General features: G+C 41.1%; 1 protein-coding gene across 3 annotated transcripts in view; it reads left to right on the plus strand.

The window, feature by feature from the left end:
- The first annotated feature begins 2,593 nt into the window (after positions 1-2,593).
- The window catches only part of GOLGA5 (golgin A5), a 41,195-nt gene continuing 22,244 nt past the window's right edge, over positions 2,594-21,544 (plus strand). The window contains exons 1-6 of one of the 3 annotated variants that reach the window (XM_064571503.1): positions 2,597-2,834; positions 4,762-5,335; positions 13,256-13,483; positions 14,834-15,053; positions 15,700-15,823; positions 19,117-19,320. In XM_064571503.1, the coding sequence (XP_064427573.1) occupies positions 4,792-5,335; positions 13,256-13,483; positions 14,834-15,053; positions 15,700-15,823; positions 19,117-19,320 (1,320 nt within the window). In that variant the 5' untranslated portion in view covers positions 2,597-2,834; positions 4,762-4,791. Of the gene's footprint in view, positions 2,835-4,761; positions 5,336-13,255; positions 13,484-14,833; positions 15,054-15,699; positions 15,824-19,116; positions 19,321-21,544 lie in introns of all 3 variants that reach the window. The other 2 variants (XM_045901426.3, XM_064571504.1) reach the window with 2 other exon arrangements.

A 21,544-nucleotide genomic window follows, 5' to 3' on the forward strand; every position in this document is an offset into this window, starting at 1 on the left:
CAGAGGGAAGAAGCAGGCTCCCCACTGAGCAGGGAGCTTGATGTGGGACTCGATCCCAGGACCCTGGGTTCATGACCTGAGCCAGAAGCAGATGCTTAACTGACTGAGCCACCCAGGCATCCCTAAAATTTTATTCTTAAGCTCTATTCAAAGTTCTCCCCCCTGGCCCCTGGAGCAGACTATTGGTTGCACTAGAGACAGAGTGGAGGCTGGATTCTCCATCTGGTCCTCACATACCTTCTCTCTTTTTTGAGGAGTTAATTCCTCTGGTGGCATGAGGACAGGGAGGAAGGGAAAAGAAAAAAGTACATTTTCTTACCTATTGGACAAGGTTGTAGCCTCTGTCTCTTGGCTCTGCTGTTTCTCTGGCTAATCCAGCCTGGCCCCAGTGACTTCAGGGTGGCAGATCTCTATATGCTGACTCTCTTAGGGAGTATATGTGAAAATTCTGGAAACATTCTTTTGGGGGCCTGCCCACTGCTAATATATTTGACATGGAGCTTCGGCTCTGCTTCAGCTTCTTTCATCCTCACCCCTTCAGTGGTTAAGAGCATTGTCTCTGTAGCCACACTAACCTGGTTTGAATCCCAGATGTACTGCTTACATGCTGCATGCCCATGCAGCTGCACCCTAGCTGACTCTAAGCTAAGGTGGGTGATGGTCTGGGGAGGTCAGAGAAAAGACCCAGAGACAGTGATTGAGACGTAGGTTTACTGGGATAACTTATGTATGGGGAGTCCAGGAGCCACTGACCAGACAAAGCATCCACTGCTGGGATCTACATGCAGCGAGTTTTATATCATAGCAACTTAACTTAGCAATTATCAGTGGCCCTTTCCCTCTTTGCACAACCAGTGTTACCGAGGAGATTGAGGCCTGCCACCTGGACACTCTTCGTTACAAGGGAGACACTCTGGGTTGGCTGCCCCCAGGTCCTGAACTTGAACACTGAACAACACATTCTACTGCACATTCTGCTTGATAGGAATATAGTCAGAGGACAAGATCTCTACATTTTCAAGATAGTGATAAACATGGGCATTCAGGGTATGCTTGCACAAACTAGCTATCCAGTGTGTACCATACAGTGACCATGGGAAAGTAACTAAACCTCTCTGAATCTCAGTGTCTTCACCTGTAAAATGGGGGGGGGGGGGGGATGTATTAATCATATTTCATTAGGTAAGGCTGTGTAAGATACAGTCCCAAATCTCAGTGGCATCTAAAAGCAAAGATTTATTTTTCACTCCTGTGACCTGCTAGATGTGGGCTGCTTTGCATTTCTTTTTCCTTCCAGGACCCAGGGGGTGGGAGCAGCCCTATCTGGACTAGCCATTCTCATGAGAGAGGAAGAAGATCAAGAAAGCTGATGGAAATACAGAATAGCTCTTAACACTTGCTCAGATGTGGTGGAAGGTCTTCTGTTCCCATTCCACGGCCAGAGCAAGTCACATGGTCAAGCTTGACGTCAGTGAGGCTGGAAAGGACACTCCTATAGGAGGCATTGCAATCGCCTGGCAACAGGTAGTGATGTATAATCCTTAACAGGAAGAGCTACTTACTGGTTGGGAACAAGACCACCTATCACAGGATAATAACAGCACCTTCCTTACAGTTGCTGTAAGAATGAAATGAGGTGAAGCACGCCCAGTGTGTGACAGTTGTCTGCACTTAATAAGGGCTCAACAACTATTAGATAGTATTGTTATTACTTCCTGCTGCTGCTGAAAGTTTTCCCATTCACTAAACTGGGCTAAAACCTGACTTGAGAAGAGAAAAAGGAGTTCTAATCACTCCCAATATTCAATTGGAGAAAATAAAACACTGAGTCTAAGGGCGCAGGCTTTGGAGTAATGTGGACTCCTCACGAAGACAGATGATCTTAGACAAGTTACTTAACCTCCCTGAGCATTAGTTTCATCAACCTGAAAATGGGGATCCCTGGGACTATGTTGTGGGCTTGCCATCAGAGCCAAATTAGCCTGATCCTGTGCACCATAGTAGGAGCTGAGTATTTTAATTACTGATGTGGATTTTAGACTAATTTCCAAATATTCAATGAACTGTATGCATAACATAACTACAGTATTGCTGGATAGAAAGCCCCTTTACAGGTCTTTTCCATCTTTTGGGTCTCAGCTCAAGTGTCCCCTCCTCAGAGAGACCTTCCCTGATCACACCATTTTTAAAGTGCTTCCCCCACCTCTTAAAATCGACTCCTTCCATCACTGGTTTATTTAATATCTGTCTCTGCCACTAGAAAGGAAGCTCCGTGAAATCAGGGATCTTGTTTTCTGTATTCCCATCTCCCTGGGTCCTCAGCATTCTCATCCGTAAAACTGGCAGGCGAAGGAGGAAGAGGGAGAGGTGAAGGCTGTCGGGTCCACTTGGGTCTCACGCCCCGCCCAACACTGACCTCCAATTCCTTGGGGGCGGGGCACCGCCTCTGTCACCCTAGCTGGCGGCAGCGGGGTCCCGCCCCCTGGTGGGCGTGGCCTACAGTGTTGTGCAGGCCGCCTCCACGGGAAGAGAGCTACGTCAACACGCACCAGGCGGAAGAAGGGCGTGGCCAGGAGCGAGGCCCCCGCAGCCGCCGGCGCCGCCGCCTGAGTCGCCTCCAGGTGGCTGCTGTTGGTCCGGGCCGCTCAGGCAACTCGAAAGCCACTCTGTTTTGGGGTCCTCGCCGCCCTTCCACGTCTCCCGGAAGAGTAGCGGGGCCGCGGCGGGGCGGGGGCCACGTTTACTCTGCCGGGCCCTATCGCCGCGGGCTGCTGAGGTGGGGGGCGGCCCAGGAGGGCGACAAGACGGCGGTGCAGCCGCTCTGGAGTCCTCAGGTGAGGCGGTAGCGTGAGCCCTGTGGGCCGGACGGGTCCGTGTGGTGTGTTAACGGCCTTAGGCGAGGGGCTGGCCTCCCCTCCGCGGAGACTCTGGCCCCTCCCCTTTGGGGGAGCTGAGAGAGGGGGAGGGGAGCCCCCCCGGGACCTCAGCAGGTGTTGTTTAGTGCCCTCTGCTCTCCTCCTTTCTCCCTCCCCAGCCTGGTTTGGCCGCTCCTCCCGCTCCAGAGGCTCTGCGAGGGGGGTGGGGAGCGAAGTGGGGGTCTGTAACTCGGCTACCTGGGGCCCACCGGCTGACCCCAGCCTCTCTTCCTCTGTGTTGACACTTGGCCTTCGAAGCAGGTCCTGCCACTGCTGTCGGGGACCCCTCCCCATGCCACGCACTGTCACCCTCTCTTCACCGCCGTGTGGGCCATTTCCTGGGAGCAGTGCTTGAGAAATTACTTGAGGGCACTGTACCTCTGAAGTCCGCTGGAGTTTGTCACTGGAGCCAGTGCCAAGGCTCCATGTTTGTATTTAAATTGGGTAATCGATATTAAGGCACGGAGTTTTGTTTTAATAATACTTTACATCTGTAGGGAGTTTTATATGTTACAGATCATTGCACCTCCATTTTCATTTGATGACACATAAACTGTGAAATACACAGCCATGTAATAGTCCCATTTTGTAAGGAGCAGGTTTAGAGGATGAATTTCTTTATGAGGTTATTCAGATCCTGAGAGGCTAGATGGGAAAGGCAGGGGTTAAAAAAAAAGTGGGTTTGGCTGACTTAGATTTGAGTTGCTCAGCTGCCATCTAAACTTGGGGATCTTTCTAAATCTTTTCCCCATTTGTGGAAAATAAGATATTACTACGAACCACATAATGTGGTTGTGAAAATTATGTGTGATAAAGGTAATGAGACAGAAGAAAACCATATAAAACATGAAGGGTTGTGAGGGAAAAGCATAGCATATGAACAGAGAATGATCAAACCTAATCTAGATGGAAAGAAAGAGAGCTATGTTTTGGGGCTGATGATATCGTACACTTCTGTATCTATAAGGACTAATTACTTCATCATTCTTATTCATTCTGGCACACCATAAGTACTTAGGTCTATTTATCAGATGAATGGCTATGCAGTCATTTTTTTTAAAATTCTGAACTTAGGGCGCCTGGGTGGCTCACTTGGTTAAGCAACTGCCTTCGGCTCAGGTCATGATCCCGGAGTCCCGGGATCGAGTCCCACATCGGGCTCCCTACTCGGCAGGGAGTCTGCTTCTCCCTCTAACCCTACTCCCTCTTGCGCTCTCTCTCTCTCTCAAATAAATAAATAAAATCTTTAAAAAAAAAAAAAAATTCTGAACTTAGCCAATGTGCACATAGTGGGTACTGAGTATTTAAATTATTGTAGGTGTACTTTACATAGATTATATATGTGCACACCTAAATTATCCATAATTGTGCTGCATTTTAACATGAAGATGGATTTAGTATCAGAAGTTTCAAGTTTTAGCACCTTGAAGCAAACTCCAGGGAATTGTTTTTATTTGGCTGTACTGCAATTTTGCCATATTGATGATTTGCTATTTGAATGTTTTTGCTATGGTAACATTTGCCTTTTGTTGAAATAGGAGTTATAACAGTAGTGATAGGTGTAATTATTATGCTAATAGCAACTACTAAAATGAGTGTCTACTGTGTGTCAGGCATTTTGCAAAGAGTTTTTTATATATATTATTTCATCTTTAAACTGTCCTATAATGTAAATACATTTATTTTTCTCATTTTCTAGATAAAGCTTCTCACTTTCAGTGAAGTAGTTTGCTCAAGGTTACAGTTAGTAAGAGGCAGGGTTAGGCTTTCAGTCCAGGACCTCACTGGTCTTAACTGCTATGCTCTGCTGTTCGGCCATACTGATCCCTTTATGTCCTTTTTACAGGTTCACCAATAGGATTATTCTGCTACCATCATGTCTTGGTTTGCTGATCTTGCTGGAAAGGCAGAAGATCTTTTAAATCGAGTTGATCAAGGGGCTGCAACAGCTCTCAGTAGAAAAGAGAACAGCAGCAACATCACATATAACAAAAATGCTGACTATCCTGAACTTCAGCAAAATACGGATTTGACTTATCAGACTGGATCCAAAGCTACATATATTTCCTCAGCAGCTGATAACATAGGAAATCAGAAAGCCACTATCTTAGCTGGCACTGCAAATGTAAAAGTAGGATCTAGGACATCAGCGGAGGCTTCCCATCCTGTTGAAAACGCATCTGTTCCTAGGCCTTCATCCCAGTTTGTTCGAAGAAAAAAGTCAGAACCGGATGATGAGCTGCTGTTTGACTTTCTTAACAGTTCACAGAAGGAACCCACTGGGAGGGTGGAAATCAAAAAAGAAAGGAGCAAGACACCTGTCCTTCAGGGTTCTCGGACAGCAGGTGTCAGTTCTGTGAACACCAGCATAACCGCCGTCAAAACCATTGAGGAAAATCCTTCTGGGAGCCAAAGCGATGGTAGTTAATCGGCCCTCTGCTTCTTTTAGAGTTAAGCAAATTGGATGTGTTATCCTAGTCTAAACGTTTTGGTAGTGTTTCCCATCCTCTCTTTTGTTACCTTTCCCCACTGGTGTAAAGGCAGTCTCTGAAACATGTGGTATAAACCAGGGAGACGATGTGGCATGCTATTAGTCAGTATACAGTTATAATAGGGACCTTTAAATGCTGTCTGTTGGGTAACTTTACCCAGCCTAGCATCTAAGAAGTTCTGTCCAGAATGGTTTTCTGAGATATTTTAAAATAAAAAAGGACAGTTTTGAAATCGGAAAGAAAACAGTTTAGTTTGGGATTTGGGACTATCTCATTTCATTTCTTTCTGGGATTATAAAATAGGAGGCTGTACTTTACATATATTCTGGATTGTGAGAATTTTTTTGTGTGTGTTTTTCTTCCCCCTTGCATCCCTCAGAAGTAAAGCTGAGAGACCGAACTTGAATCCAAGTTGAAGGGTTGAAGGCATTGACCTGGTGGTGAAGTAACAGTTTAGAATTCTGGTATTCAATTGTTTAATTTGCCGTGAAATTACCTCTACGTGTATATCTTCTCACCCGCAAAAATGAGGTTAACATGGTAATGTGGCTAATTCAAGTACCTACTAACCATTTTAAAGCTTTTATTTATTTATTTGTCAGAGAGAGAGAGAGAGAGCATGAGCAGGGGGGAACAGCAGGCAGATGCTAGATGCTCCCTGCTGAGCAAGGAGCCCGACGCAGGACTCGATCCCAGGACCCTAGGATCATGACCTGGGCTGAAGGCAGATGCTTAACCAGTTGAGCCACCCAGGCGTCCCCTTACTAACCATTTTATCTTTTTTTTTTTTTTTTTTAAGATTTTATTTATTTGACAGAGCACAAGCAGAGGGAGAGAGAGGGAGAAACAGGTTCCCTGCTGAGCAAGGAGCCCGATGTGGGACTCGATCCCAGGACCCTGGGATCATGACCTGGGCCGAAGGCAGCCGCTTAACCGACTGAGCCACCCAGGCGTCCCCTTACTAACCATTTTAAAGTAACAATGTACATGATAGGTTCTTGCAGAGATTCTTTATAAAGTTGATGATTAATGGAAGCTTGTTGTTTTCTTAAATGTTACAGCTTCTCCCACAGTCTTGGCTGTTGGTGAATAAAAATATGTCTTGTATCTTCGAGATAAAGTGGTAAAGAGACAAGTGTTTGGGGTATTTAAGACCAGATCATGCAGTAGCTGTTGACTATGTACACATACTCCTCAGTTTCTCTCAACAGGGTCTGGTGGGTGAGACAGACATGTAAACAGATAATTTACATATAGTATATTAGTATATAGTATAGTAAGTATAGCGATTGAGATATGTTTAGAGTATTGTGGAGGCACTAAGGAGAAAGTAATTGTCTAAGGTATTCAGGTAAGGATTCATAGGGGGTCTGTAATTTGAGCTGGGTCTTAAAAAAAGAGTAGAAATTTTCCGGGTGAAAAAGAAAAGGGTTTGGAGACAGCATTCAATGCAGAGATTCTTTAAAAGTTTGGTAGAGTGTCCTGGGAACAGTGCATATGAGATGGACAGCAGTGAAGAAAATGAAACTAGCAAAGAAAGTTGGGAGCTGCCTTTGTATGCCTCTGTTTACATATTTAAACCTATTATTTGTAAACATCATTCTTTCTTAAAGAGTGGTCCCTGAACAACCTGCATTGAAAGTACTTGTGTGATTAATAAAAAATGAATCATTGAGTGCCTCCCCAGACTTCTTGAATCAGGTTTTTCTGGGGAAGGAGCCATGGCATGTTATTTTTTGTTGTTCTCCAAGTGATTGCTAGGCCTTTGTAAGTGTCAGTGACCCAGTAATGTGATGCTAATAGAGGTCTTTCAAAGAAAGTTGACAGTATTTTCTACTTTTAGGGAAAACTACTTAGATTTAATTGTAAAGGATGGATCAAAGGAAACCTGGTTGACAGGGAAATGAGTTAGAACCAGTTAATACATGGGAGTTATAATGATTAAGTTTTGTTTCTCTAGGGCAAGGTTTCTCAGTCTTGGGACTATTGACATTTTGGGTGGAATAAATCTTTGTTGTAGGAGGCTGTCCTGTCCTTTGTAGGATGTTCAGCAGCATCCCTGGCCTCTTAACCCATTGGATGCCAGTGACATCCCCAATTGTGACAACTAAAAATGTTTTTCTTTATTGCCAAATGTCCCTTGGGGAGCAAAATCACCCTAGGTTGAGAACCAGTGCCCGAGGATGCCTAGAAATGTCTTTAAATGGAATTGCTGAGTTGTAGGGTGTGACGGTGTTCAAGTACACTAGTTTTCTGAAGAGGTTGTACCAATTTATACTTGACCAACTGTGGTTAATATTCCTTTTGCTCTGCATTCTCACCAAGGTTGGATATTTTCAAAAACTTTTTATGTTTTGTTAATCAGGTGTGGAAAAGTTTGTTATATTTTACTTTTCTCATTACTAATGAGGTTGAGCATCTTTTCAAATATTTAACTATTCAGGTTTCATCTTCTGGGAAGTGCCTGTTCAGTCTTTTGATTAATTTTTTCCAATGGATCATTTGTCTTTTTCCTTACTGATTTATAGATATTCTTTATGTATTCCGGATGGTAACTCTTTCTACACCTCCTCCAGTTTTACCTTGGTTTTTCCCCCCACCTCTCTCTACGGTGTCTCAATAGAGTTCTTAATGTAGATGAATTTATCGATCTTTTCTTGATGGTATGTTTCCTTGTGTCTTAGAAAAATTTTCCCTATCCTAAGATCATTAGGATATTTTCCTATATTATCCTCTAAGGGTTTTATAGTTTTACCTGTCATATCTATATGGTTATTTAAATTTTTGGTTTTTTTAATGAATGGTGTGAGGTAGGCATCTCGTTCCATTTTTTCCCATGTGGGAAAATCTTTCCACCCCATTTCCCCAACTACCACTGTTCTGATTTTTTTCACCTAGTTTTTGTCCTAAAACTTCATTTAAATGGAATCATGTAGTATGTGTACTCTCTTATCTTCAGGTAAGGATTCACAGAGGGTCTGTAATTTGAGCTGGGTCTTAAAGAATGAGTAGAAGTTTTCCAAGTGAAAAAGAAGAGGGTTGGAAATCTGTTATCTCAGCATCTAGCATCATTCATTGAAAATATTTCCTTTTCCGGGCACCTGGGTGGCTTAGTAGTTAAGCATCTACCTTCGACTCGGGTCATGATCCCAGAATCCTGGGATCCAGCCCCGCATTGGGCTCCATGCTAGACGGAAAGCCTGCTTCTCCCTCTCTCGCTCCCCTTGCTTGTGTTCCTTCTCTCGCTGTGTCTCTCTCTGTCAAATAAATAATTAAAATCTTTAAAAAAAAGAAGAAAAAGAAAATATTTCCTTTTCCCTATCAATCTGCAATATCACCCCTGGCATATTATCAAGCATCCATCTATACATCGCTCTGTTTCTGGGCACTTAATTCTGTTTCATTGGGTGGTTTTTGTGCCAATGCCACACTATCTTAATTAATGTAGTTTTATAGTGTTTTGATATCTCCTAGAGCAATTTCTCCTACCTGGTCCTTCAAGAATGTTTTGGCTATTCTTGGAATTTTTTTTTTTTTGTACATCCATATTCATTTTAGAATTTGCTTGCCAAGTTTCACAAAAATTCTGTTGGTCTTTTTATTGGGAGTCCATTGCTTCTATATGGACAGTTAGTTGAGTGAGAATCAGCGTCTTTACAATACTGAGGTTTTACCCATTCTAACATGGTATAATCTCAATTCAGTTTTTAAATGTCTTTCATTAAGATTTTATTATTTTCTCCATGAAGGTCTTGCATACTTTTTATCAGATTATATTTTTTTGAAACTTATAGATGGTATCTTTTTTATTTTATTTTTTTATTTTTTATTTTTTATTTTTTTTTAAGATTTTATTTATTTATTCATGACAGACAGAGAGAGAGAGAGAGAGAGAAACAGAGGGAGAAGCAGGCTCCCAAGGAGCAGGGAGCCTGCTGCAGGACTCAATCCCAGGACCCTGGGATCATGACCTGAGCTGAAGGCAGACGCTTAACCATCTGAGCCACCAGGCGCCCCAATGGTATCTTTTTTAAATTTTTGCTTTCTTTTTTTTTTTTAAGATTTTTTATTTATTTATTTGACAGAGAGAGAGAGCACAAGTAGGGAGAGCGGCAGGCAGAGGGAAAGGGAGAAGCAGGCTCTCTGCTGAGCAGGGAGCCCGATGAGGGGCTTGATCCCAGGACCCTGGGATCATGACCTGAGCCGAAGGCAGCCACTTAACCAACTGAGCCACCCGGGTGCCCCATAAATTTTTGCTTTCTTTTGACACACAGCAACCTACATAGCTCTTAATCTTGATATTTTTCTGTACATTCATTTAGATTTTCAACAGTACAGTATCTGTGGATAATGACAATTTGGTTTCTTAACCCTTTTATCTTTTTAAAAAAATCTTTTCTTTGCCTCACTGCATTGGCTTGGACGGAAAACCAATTTTGTATCTTTGTCTTAAATAGAAGGCTTCAACTGTTTCACCAAACAGTGTTTGTTAGGTTTTTCACAGGTACTTTTTATCAGGTGAATATTTCTATATATATCTAGTTTCAGTTTTTCTGTTGAATTTTAGCAGCATTTTTTTCCTGTTATGTATGAAATATCGTATTTTTTTATATGATTTTTGTTCTTTAGTATTAATATGGTATACAAATCAATTGACTTTTTATAACCTAAAACCAAACTTAACTTTCAGTTTGCTGATGTTCTGGTTAGGATTTTTGCATTTGTTTCATAAGCAAGATTGATCTGTAATATTGTTAGGTTTTGGTATTACAGTTATGTTAGCCTTATAAAATGATTTGCAAAGTGCTCCCTCCTTTTCTGTTGTCTTAATTATTTGATGTAAGATTATTTATTCCCTGATTGTTTGCTGGAACTCACTGGTAAAACCATCAGGGTCTGGGTTATTTATTTATTTATTTTTTAAGATTTTATTTATTTATTTATTTGAGAGAGCGCGAGTGAGAGAGAGCACAAGCTGGCAGGGAGAGGCAGAGGGAGAGGGACAAGCAGAGTCCCCACTGAGAGGGAGCCCAACGTGGGGCTAGATTCCGGGACCCAGGGATGATGACCCAAGCTGAAGGCAGACAGCCACCCTGGGCCCTTGGGGTATTCTTAATGGAAGATTTTAACTATTGATTGCATTGACTTTCCATTTCCTCTCTTTTTGGTGAGTTACATTTTTTCCTAAGAATTTGTCTATTCTATGTACACTTTGGGGGATTATATTTATTTCACTTAATTTCAGGAAGTAATGAAAGTGTCACAGCTGAAACAAGCCCATTTGGACCCTAATCATTCATATTAACCCTGCAGAAACTAAAGCTTGATCACAGATACTACCAGAAAAATATCAGTATCTGGCACTGTGCTAAATGCCTTTTTTTCAAATAGTGTTAATGAAGTATAACTGACATAATAAATTATACATACTTAAGTATACAATTTGGTAGGTTTCAACGTAGTATACATTTAAAAATTCATTGGCATAATGTTAATGATATGTCCCTCTGAATACCATTTTAATTCTCTCTAGCAAGTTTCTTTTCTATTTTGTTAATTTCTGGTCTTTATTGTTAATTTCCGCTTTGGGGTTTATTCTGCTGTTTTTATAGCCTTTAAGGTGGATAGAAAACTCATTAATTTTCTTACTTTCATTTTTAATGTAAATATTAAAGACTATAGATGTCCTTCTAAATACTACTTTATTGGATATATACTTTATTTCTTTTGAAAAATTTTTGTTTTGGAAATTTCAAACATATCAAAGTAGATTTTGATGACTCCCTCCAATATTACCTGTCTGGCTGTATTAATCAACACTTATGGCCATTCTTGTTTTATTTATACCTCCCATTTTCCATCCCTCCTTTACCTCTACCCTCCACAGAATTATTTTGCAGCAAATCACAGATCTCATATCATTTCTTCTAGAAATATTTCATTTTATTACCCTAAAAAAATGCAAGCTTTATTTTTTTTTAAAGATTTTATTTATTTGAGAGAGAGACAGGGAGAGTACAAGCAGGGGGAGGGGCAGAGGGAGAGGGACTGGCAGACTCCCCCGCTAAGCTGAGAGCCCAAGCTTGATCCCAGGACCCTGAGGTCATGACCTGACCCGAAGTCAGTTGCTTAACCACCTGAGCCACCCGGGTGCCCCAAAATGCAAGCTTTAGAAACACTCATACCATCATCACCCTAAAAATGTAATAATTCCTTAGTATCATCTAGTGCCTAGTCATTATTCAAATTTCCATTTCTCATAATTTTTTCTGTATGTTGAAATGCACAAACCTTAGCTATACAGATAAATGGCTATACCTGTGTAACCCACACTTTTATGATAACACTTCTTTCCCTCACATCCCTTTCCAGTTAATCTTTCCATCCCATTTCCCCAATTACCACTGCTCTGATTTTTTTCACCTTAGTTTTTGTCCTAAAGTTTCATATAAATGGAATCATGTAGTATGTACACTCTCTTATCTGACTTCTTTTACTCACCATGTTAGTGAGATTCATCCATGTTATTGGGTATATCAATAGTTCTTTTTTATTTTGTAGTATTCTACTGGAGATACACCACAATTTATCCATTCTCTTTTATGGACAGTGGATTGTTTCCAGTTTTGGGTTATTGTGAATAAAGCTGCTATGAACATTTTTGTACTTGTCTGTTTGTGGGGAAATGTTTTCGTTTCTCTTGGAAATGAAAACCTGGGAAGGGAATCACTAGGCAAAATGGTAGGTGCATATTTAATTTCATAAGAGACTGCGGAAACCTTTTCCCACAGTGGTTATACCATTTTGTACTCCCACCAATAATCTATGAGAGCTCTGGTTGCTCCACGTCTTTGTCTGCATTTGGTGTTGTCCTTTTAATTTTAGCCATTCTAGCAGGTGTGTATTGGTTCTCATTGTGGTTTTAATTTGCATTTCCTTGATCACTGAAGATGTTGAGAACCTTTTCATAAGATTATTGATCATTTGTTTATCTTCCTTTGTGAAGTGTCAACTCTTTTGCCCATACAGTTACTTAGTGCATTTTATCATTTAGATACAGTTCACTTTTTAGCACATACCTAATTTTTTTTAGAGTAAGTAAAAAATGCATTTGGGCGGACACCTGGGTGGCTCAGTTGGTGAAGCGTCTGCCTTCAGCTCAGGTCATGATCCTGGGATCAAGCCCCACGTTGGGCTTTCTGCTCAGCGGAGCCTGCTTCTTCCTTTCCCTCTGCCTGCCACTCCACCCTGCTTGTGCTCTCTCTCTCTCTGCCAAATAAATAAATAAAATCTTCTAAAAAATGCATTTGGATCACATTTAGTCCAAAAACAAGATGAATCTGAATTTATGAGTCTCTCTCTCTTTGTATAAGGCATTTTAGATTCCAGTTTGGTATGTAACAAATGGCTCTGACCTATTATTACTCTTTTGCCTTGAAACCCACAGCTGTTCTTTTGTGCCTTTCTAGTATTTTCACTGTTGAGACTTTCATCTTTTTTTAAGAAAATGCTTTGGAGACAAAGGGGGACTGAAACCCTTTTTACCTAATCCCAACTGCTTAGATTATCTCTTGATTTTCTTCTTTCCAAAACTGTATTCTTGTGTCTATCCTTTACCACCATCCATTCAGTATATCCAAATTTTGAGATCCTTAGAGATCTATAGCCTCCCATGTAGGAGAATGAAATTTTATCAGAAGGAAATCTCTTGAGAATTTAAGTTTACTTTTTTATGATATTTTAGCTATAGCAGTCAACTTGAGCCAAAAGGCATTCTACCAAAGTAAGCAGCTAATGTGTATGTAGTGAGTGTTCCAGTGTAACAAAAATGTTTTCCTTTTTTTATAGTAACGTCTAATAATTCAGATTCTGGCCATGAAGTTCAAGAGGATTCTTCAAAGGAAAATGTATCATCAAGTGCTGCCTGTGCTGACCACAACCCAACACCTACTCACGATGGCAAATCACATGAACTGTCTAATCTTCGATTGGAGAATCAACTGTTGAGGAATGAAGTTCAGTCTTTAAATCAAGAAATGGCCTCATTACTTCAAAGATCCAAGGAAACTCAAGAAGGTAGAGTCTTATTTAAGTTGTGGAGGATTAGGAATTTAACATTTCAAAAATAAACTGAAAACTTGAGGACATCGGAACTTAACAAAACACAAGACTTACAAAATCGTGTTTTCATAGAAATACAGGGCCCAGATTTAGAAATAGAACCAGTCATCCTCCTACCAGTCTGAAACAGAACATTGCCTTTGTTTGGTCATTCCCTAGGAGTCATGAAATTTAAGAACTTAGTAATTTAAGAAATTTAAGAACCTTAGTAGTCATCTGGTTCATTTGCTCTCTTCTGAACCTTCAGGGGGAACTGTTCATGAACCAAAGGTGGGATTAAACAAAGGAGTGGATACCAGTAGACAAGGTCACAGTATTGTATTGCTCCAGGAGATGTAAAGTGACCACGGAATTCAGTTTGAATAATACACTCTCGAAATATGCAGTGAAGTGTCCCTAGAGTAGAAAACTCTTAGATTCCTCAGAAATGGGTAATTTAAAAGTAAATACTCTCATGAATGAGGTGATGGAGGAATATGTTAGTCTTAATGTACGTGTGGGCTGAGGGAAAACAAAAGGGAGAAGAGAAGTCTCTGCCTTGGTTCCTGGCAGTGATTAGAAAGGAGGGCGGGGACAGTGGGAAAAGTTTTGCCAAGATATGGATGGAGGCCCAGAAGAGTGAAAGAGGAAGAAAGTTTAGGGCTTGTTGGACTGACTTCAGAAAAAGCTTTGCTTTACCAGACTAATAAAGACCTAGAAATAGAGCTTTTCCTGAGACCCTGTAGAGTTTGCTTCAATTTAAAAAAAAAAAAAAAAATTTTTTTTTTTTTTTGGCCTGCAAACTGCTGTTATAGATATGTGAGGGTGTGGAAATCTGCACTGCATTGCTCTTTCTGCACCAATGTCCTAGGTTTAAAAAATAAAATCTTTTTGCTACAGTAATCAAGAGAAACCTATAGGTTTTGATTTTGTTTGTTTTGGTCTTATACCAGGGTGTACACCATCTACCCTTGATTTGTATTTGCATTCTTCCTGTCTCCAGCAGAGCTCAACAAATCCACTGATTTCTTGAGTGTTCTGAACTCTGCTGTATACTGGGGTGGGCTCCCAAATGCTTTATGATAGGTCTCAAAAAGTTTTTTTTGTAGGGAGCAGCTGGCATCGTGCCCTTTCCAACCTATTAACTGTGATGTAGATGTGAATGTTGGCCGTGAGATATGGGTATCCCATTTGAAGCAAATGATTTGAAGATATTTGTAAGCTCTTAATTTTGGCAGAAATTACTACAGGGATACAGAGGAGAGTCTCTGTGTGCTCTGAGAAAAGTGTGTCTGCTTGAAGAGAGAAATCTCTTTTTTTTTTAAGAATTAACCAAAGCAAGAGCAAGAGTTGAAAAGTGGAATGTCGACCATTCAAAGAGTGATCGAATAACCCGAGAGCTGCGAGCCCAAGTAGATGACCTGACTGCAGCGGTGGATGCCAAGGACTCGCAGCTGGCTGTGCTGAAAGTGAGGCTGCAGGAGGCCGACCAGCTCCTGACCACACGCACCGAAGCCCTGGAAGCCTTGCAGACTGAGAAATCACGGTAGCTCATCCTAGTGATCATGAGAAAGGGAACTAGAAAGATTCTTTCCCATGCAAGTAATGATAAATACTGTGGTGGTGTATACTACCTTATGAAAACTTAGCTTTTGAAATTTAGAGGGGGCAAATTTATCTTTCGGTACTGTTGTAAATGTGTGCGATTAAAAGTTGATTTATTATTTGAACCTTGAGATGCATTGTTAGCAAATTCTGAATTTAAAAATATTTGAAGAATATAGTGTCCTTAATTTTTTGACATATAATGATGTGTGTGCTTATATTTGGATGCCTAAAAATATAGGTTACATTCCATTAAAAGGCAAAAAGATTTCTTTAAGGATATTTTAGTCAAACCATCTTTTTTTTTTTTTTTTTAATTTTAGAGAGAGAGGGGTGGGGGAAGGGGCACAGGGAGAGAGAGAATCTCAAGCAGACTGTGCTGAACGTGGAGCCCAACAGGGGGCTTGATATCAGGACCCCGAGATCACGACCTGAGCTGAAACCAGGAGTCAGATGCCTAACTGACCGCACCACCTAAGCACCCCAGTCAAATCATCTATTTTGTGCTGTCAAGCCGATGCTTTAAAAATTATTCCACCTTGTACACTGTGGAAATAAGTCTTTTCAAGTGATGTCTTTTCTTTTAGAATAATGCAGGATCACAGCGAAGGTAGCAGCCTGCAGAACCAAGCTTTGCAAACTCTTCAGGAGAGACTGCATGAGGCGGACACCGCCCGGAAGAGAGAGCAGGAGAGCTGTAAACAAATGCAGGTTAGAAAGGAAGAATGCCTTTATGCTGTTTGATAACATTTACTCTTTAAGAAAATTCTGCAGTGCATTTCAGAAAAATCTGTTTCTGTCACAGAAACCAAGTATTTGAAAATTTAGCTTGATTCTTGCTGAATTTACTTAATCTTATGTATTGGGATACAATTAAAATAAATGTCAACATCCTCTATGATCAACAAGGCATTGACCAGAAATGTGGGGGCTTTTCTTCTGAGATGGTATTTGAAGGGACGATGCACAGGTTGGACAATGGTCCTAGAGAGGAGGGGTGTTATACTTATAAAAGGGGAGCAGCCCCTCAGCACCCCTTAAAAAAAGGAATACAATTAAAATAGAATATTCAGTAGAGATAGATATTTCTTTATTTAATTTTGTTTTTCAACCAACGTTACCATTATTTGATGAAAAGCTGATTTGGGTCCTCTTTCTTAAAATTAGATGGTGCTGAGAAACTTTCGAATAAAACACTGCCAAATGAGGGAAAAAATTGATGTGGGGCATCTTGTTTATTTTTTTATTTAAGCTTTTTCTGATTCTAGTTCAATCTGATTGATTTATTTCCAGAGGAAATTGTACGTAAAATGTAGAGTTTTACACTTAAATGAATTTTTTTGCATCTAGTTCAGTGATTCTCAGCCCTGTCTATACATTAGAATCACTTGTGTAGCTTTTAATATTTTCTGATGCCAGGTCTCTACTCCCAGGGAGTCGGATCCCATGGTGTGAGGTAGGGCATAAGCAGTGGTGTTTGAGTTTTATAAGATTTACATGTATCTATTAGCCAGTGAGGTTGAAAACCACTGGTTCAGATTATCTTTTCAACAGGTGAAAATAGTTGAGCCCTGAAAGTAACTATCAGTTAATGTGGACTTTTTGAAAATCTTATGAATGTATTTTATTTAACACAGTATATCCAAAGTACTGTCATTTTGGGGCACCTGAGTGGCTCAGTCACTTAAGCATCTGACTCGATCTCAGCTTACGTCTTGATCTTAGGGTTATGAGTTCAAGCTCCGCATTGGGCTCCTAAAAACAACAACAAAATCAAAGTACTATCATTTCAACATATAGTTAATAATAAAAATCATTAATGAGATATTTTACATTCTTTTTTGCAAACTGATACTTTAAAATATATTTTATACTTAATTCAGTCATAAATTTGCTTATGTAATACTTGATCTATATTTAGATTTCATAAAATTTAGAGGTAAAAAAATAATTCACATGCCCAGTTGTTCTAAACATACTCAGAAGTTTTCTACTGACAGTTCCTCAAAAAGTTAGGTATAGAGTTACCATATGGCCTAGCAGCTCTGTCCTAGGTGTATACCCAAGGGAATTGAAAATATTTGTCCACACAGAAAATTGTACACAAATGTTCATAGCAGCATTATTCACAATAGCCCCAAACTGGAACTAATACAAATATCCATCAGTTGCTGAATGGATAAACAAAGTGTGGTATATGCCTACAAGGAGATAGCATTCAGCCATAAAAAGGAATGAAGTACTGATTCGTGCTACAACATGGATGAACCTGTAAGACATTATGCTAAGTGAAAGAAGGCAGACACTAAAGGCCACATATTATATGATGTCACTTACATGAAATGTCCAGAATAGTTAGATCTATAGAGAAAGTAGATTAATCATTGCCAGGGGCTAGGAGGAAGGGAGAAGTGGGTAGAGGATCTCCCTTTGGGCTGAAAATGTACCTGATATTAGGTAGTGGTAATGGTTGTACAGCTAACTCTGTGAATACACTGAAAACCACTGAATTGTACACTGTAAAAGGGTGAATTCTATAGTATGTGAATTATATCCCAATGAATCTATTAATTGAATTAAGTGGGTTTTTTTGAAAGATTTTATTTATTTATTTGACAGAGACACAGCGAGAGAGGGAACAGAAGCAGGGGGAGTGGGAGAGGGAGAAGCAGGCTTCCCACTGAGCAGGGAGCCCGATGTGGGGCTCGATCCCAGGACCCTGGGATCATGACCTGAACCGAAGGCAGACGCTTAATGACTGAGCCACCCAGGCACCCCTGAATTAAGTATTTTTATGTTTAATTAAAGCTAATTAACAGAAAAATTAGCTAAAGTTAGTAAACAGAAAAATTCAATTCTTGTTGCATTAGGCACATTTCACATGCTTGGTAGACATTAGCATAGTCCTCTTGCTCTTTTTATTCAAAGCAGGAGTTAATATTGGGTCAAAGGTTTGTGGCTTTAGTTATTGGTGTGTGAACTTTTGCTTTTGGACTTTTGCCTCACCTTCTGAGTGTTCTGGTGATGGGAACTTTTGAGAATAAAGCAAAATATAAATAATTCTCAGAACTAGTTAGGCTAGTAAGTGATAGGCATGTGTTTTTCTAGAGTGTGCTTTGGAAGTTTCTTAAGCTAAAAAATTATATTGAATAGTTCATTAGAAAATTTGAAATAAAGGGAAAATGTTAGTCATGCTATTAAAAAAGATGTAGCTGTTTACTTATCTCTGTGGTTTGCCTTTTTTTTTTTTTAAGATTTATTTTATTTATTTGAGAGAGACTTAAGCAGACTCCGTGCTGAGCACAGAGCCTGACATGCGGCTTGAGCTCCTGACCCTGAGATTGTGACCTGAGCTGAAACCGAGAGTCAGACACTTAACCGACTGAGCCACCCAGGTGCCCCTTTATTTGCTTTCTGATAGACTTTCTGTTTTATTCATTAATCAGCTAGTATCAGGCTGACCAGATTCACCTTGGAAATTTCTTAAACAGATTTCCATTTCCAAGCATAGTCTTGGAAATTCCAATTCAGTAAGCCTGGGGACAGCTTTGGGTGGCTGTATTTGTTTAAAACTCCTTAATTGGGGCACCTGGGTGGCTCAGTCGGTTAAGCGTCTGCCTTCGGCTCAGGTCATGATCTCAGGGTCCTCGGACTGAGCCCTGCATCAGGCTCTCTGCTCAGCAAGGAGTCTGCTGCTCCCTCTCACTCTCCCTCTGTGCTCTCTTCCTCTCAAAATAAATAAAATCCTTAAAAAAAAATAAAAAATAAACTCTTAATTGATTCTGATGCATTGCCATATTTGGGAGCCAACAGCCTTAGATTCCCTATTCTTCAGTTCCTAACAAATGAAGTGTTTGGTTTGTTTTGTTTTGGTTTTTAACCTCCCTGTTATGTTGTTGGGCTGAGCTAAAAAAAAAAAAAAATCCCATAAGACATCTGATTGGATGGTTGTAAAATATATTTCAGAGGAAATGATGTAAAGATGATATAAAAATTTGTCACAGAGTGAGTTTGCTGCACGCCTTAATAAAATGGAAGAGGAACGTCAGAATTTGGCAGAAGCAGTCACTCTGGTGGAAAGAAAATATGCGGAGGAGAAGAAGAGAGTTGATGAGCTACAGCAGCAAATTAAAGTGTACAAGTCCAACTTGGAGTCCTCTAAGCAGGAATTAATTGACTACAAGCAAAAAGCTACTAGAATACTCCAAGTAAGCATGAAATGTCTTTTGGATGTTAAGATTTGCCAGGTGGGAGACACTTTTCGACTCCATATAGATCTGCGAGAGGATTTGTTCGTGTTTGGCTGGGTTGGCTTGCTTCAGGTGCCTTCCTGCACTTAGAGATATTACAAAAGTCCGAAATGTCCCTTGTTCCTGCCATTTTTCTTTCTTTTTATTTAAAATTCATTCTGCCACAGCCTAGCTCAGGTCTTCAGCTGTCACCTTAAGCACGGCACCATCGACGTTTGTCGTTAAGCAGCCACTTTATTCTTCCTGGCTGGTCCCCCGTTGAGTTTTTCAGAACAGCTGGTCTCGGCCTCAGCCAGCTTCCCCCGTGTCATCTCATGTAGTCTTGGGCTTCTCTGTCCTTTGCCTCCTGAGGGAAAGGTATCCTTTCATCTTTCCCTAGGAGGGTTCCTCTTCGCTGTATGTAAGCTCTTCCTCCTGAGTCTGAGTCTGTCCTCTCTCTGTTTCTTCCACTCTGCCTCCTTTTTGTGGCTCAGCCTACTCAAGAGCATATGGTTGCTGGGTGGAAGATCAAAAACTAGATCTTGGAACTCCTGCTTAGGGAAAAAACAATCCTTTGTCTTTTTTGACCACTTGGATCCATTTCCCTGTTCTTTCTTTCAATATCAGACTTAATAGAATTCTTGTAAATATGCCATCCTTATTTTAGAGCTGTTAACTCTAACTCCTTCGTATCATTTCTGTCCCTGATACATTTCTGAAATTGTCTTCCCAGACATCTTTAATGACCTGAATATGTATTTTCTTCCTTTTCTTAATATCCATCCACTTTGATGTGGATAGAGCATCGGACACCATTAGCCCTTCTACCCTCTTAAACTCCTGCCTCCGGTGCTACTCGAGCTGCCCTCTCTCTGCGTCTTCTTTCACTGCTCCAGAGTCTCCGGAGACAAAGAGTTCTCTCAAATTCAGTCCCAAGACCTCTCTCACTCCTTACCTGGCGTTATCATATACTCACTCTGCTTCTGTCTGTCACCTCGATGTGACTCCAGCGTGTCTCCCAGCCTAACTTCCTGACCCCGGTTTCTGAGTGCCTGCCAGGCTTCTCTGTGTGGGATTCCCCATCGCTCACACCAGCTTCTCCTTCATTCTCTAATTTTGGTAAATATTATACCTCCTTCCCAGGCAGTAGAGCTTGAACCACGATGACGTTTTGACTCCACCTTTTTCCTTTATCTCCTGCCTCCTGTTGCGTGTGAGCACTATTTTGATTCTACTTTCATGAGACAGCATACCCATCTCCTCCAAACTGTTCTGATTACTTTTGCTGTGTCACTCTAATTTATTATTGAGCACCTAACTATTCTAATGAGGCATTATGATAGATGCTGGGGGGGTGTTTTCTTTCTGAAAAGAGCGTTCAGTTAGCAGAAAGACACTGAGGTAATCGACGTGATGAAGTTATTGATGCAGTAAGCCCTTAAAATCTGCCAGGGAATGTCAGGAATGACTGGAGATGCTGTATAAAGAGGAACTTGAAGGATGAGTAGGAGGGCTTGTGGTAGGGAAGAGATTTCAGATAGAACAGCTGTGCCAGAGCAAAGGGGGTCTGCGGGAGCACAGCATCTTTAGTGGATGGCAGCTGGTTCCCTGCCGCTGGAGCATGAAGGGTTAGGGACTAAAAGCGGGGAGAGAAAACTCAATGACAGGCAAAAGCCAGACCATGGAGGGCCTCGCATCCTGTGCAGAGGAGTTTTGATTTCTATCTCCTAGGTAGTGGTAAGGATGAGAGGTGAGAGACTGAGCAGCGTGAGGACTTGCGGTGAAGAGGAGAGTTGGCACTGGGTCAGGCCCTTAGGCGGTGCTCAGTAAATTGCTGCGGACGTTGATGGGTGAGGATAGGATGGTGAGAGGGTAAAGAGAGTATCGGAATTAATGGTGTGAAGTAATGAGGACCTGGTCTAATTTGTGGCAGTGAGGGTGACAGATGGGACAGCTAAGAGACGTGTAGGAGGTGGGATGTGTGACACTTGGGGTTTCAACTGGAGGAAGGGGAACTGCAGGCAGACCTTAGGAGGACTCCGGTTTTCTGGGTTCAGATGTAAGCGATACGCCCTGGGTAGTGCAGCAGAGACACAGGAAAGACATCCGGCTAGCACTGATGGACACTAGGACAAGTGACAAAGAGTTTGCAGAATTTGACTGCACCGAGTGACACCAAGGTGAAAGTTTTAGGAAGGCAGGG

The sequence above is a fragment of the Mirounga angustirostris genome, unplaced genomic scaffold (genome assembly GCF_029215605.1).
Source record: "Mirounga angustirostris isolate CCGP_5_RB_7025 unplaced genomic scaffold, mMirAng1.0.hap1 SCAF_9, whole genome shotgun sequence".
Classification (NCBI taxonomy): Eukaryota; Metazoa; Chordata; class Mammalia; order Carnivora; family Phocidae; genus Mirounga; species Mirounga angustirostris.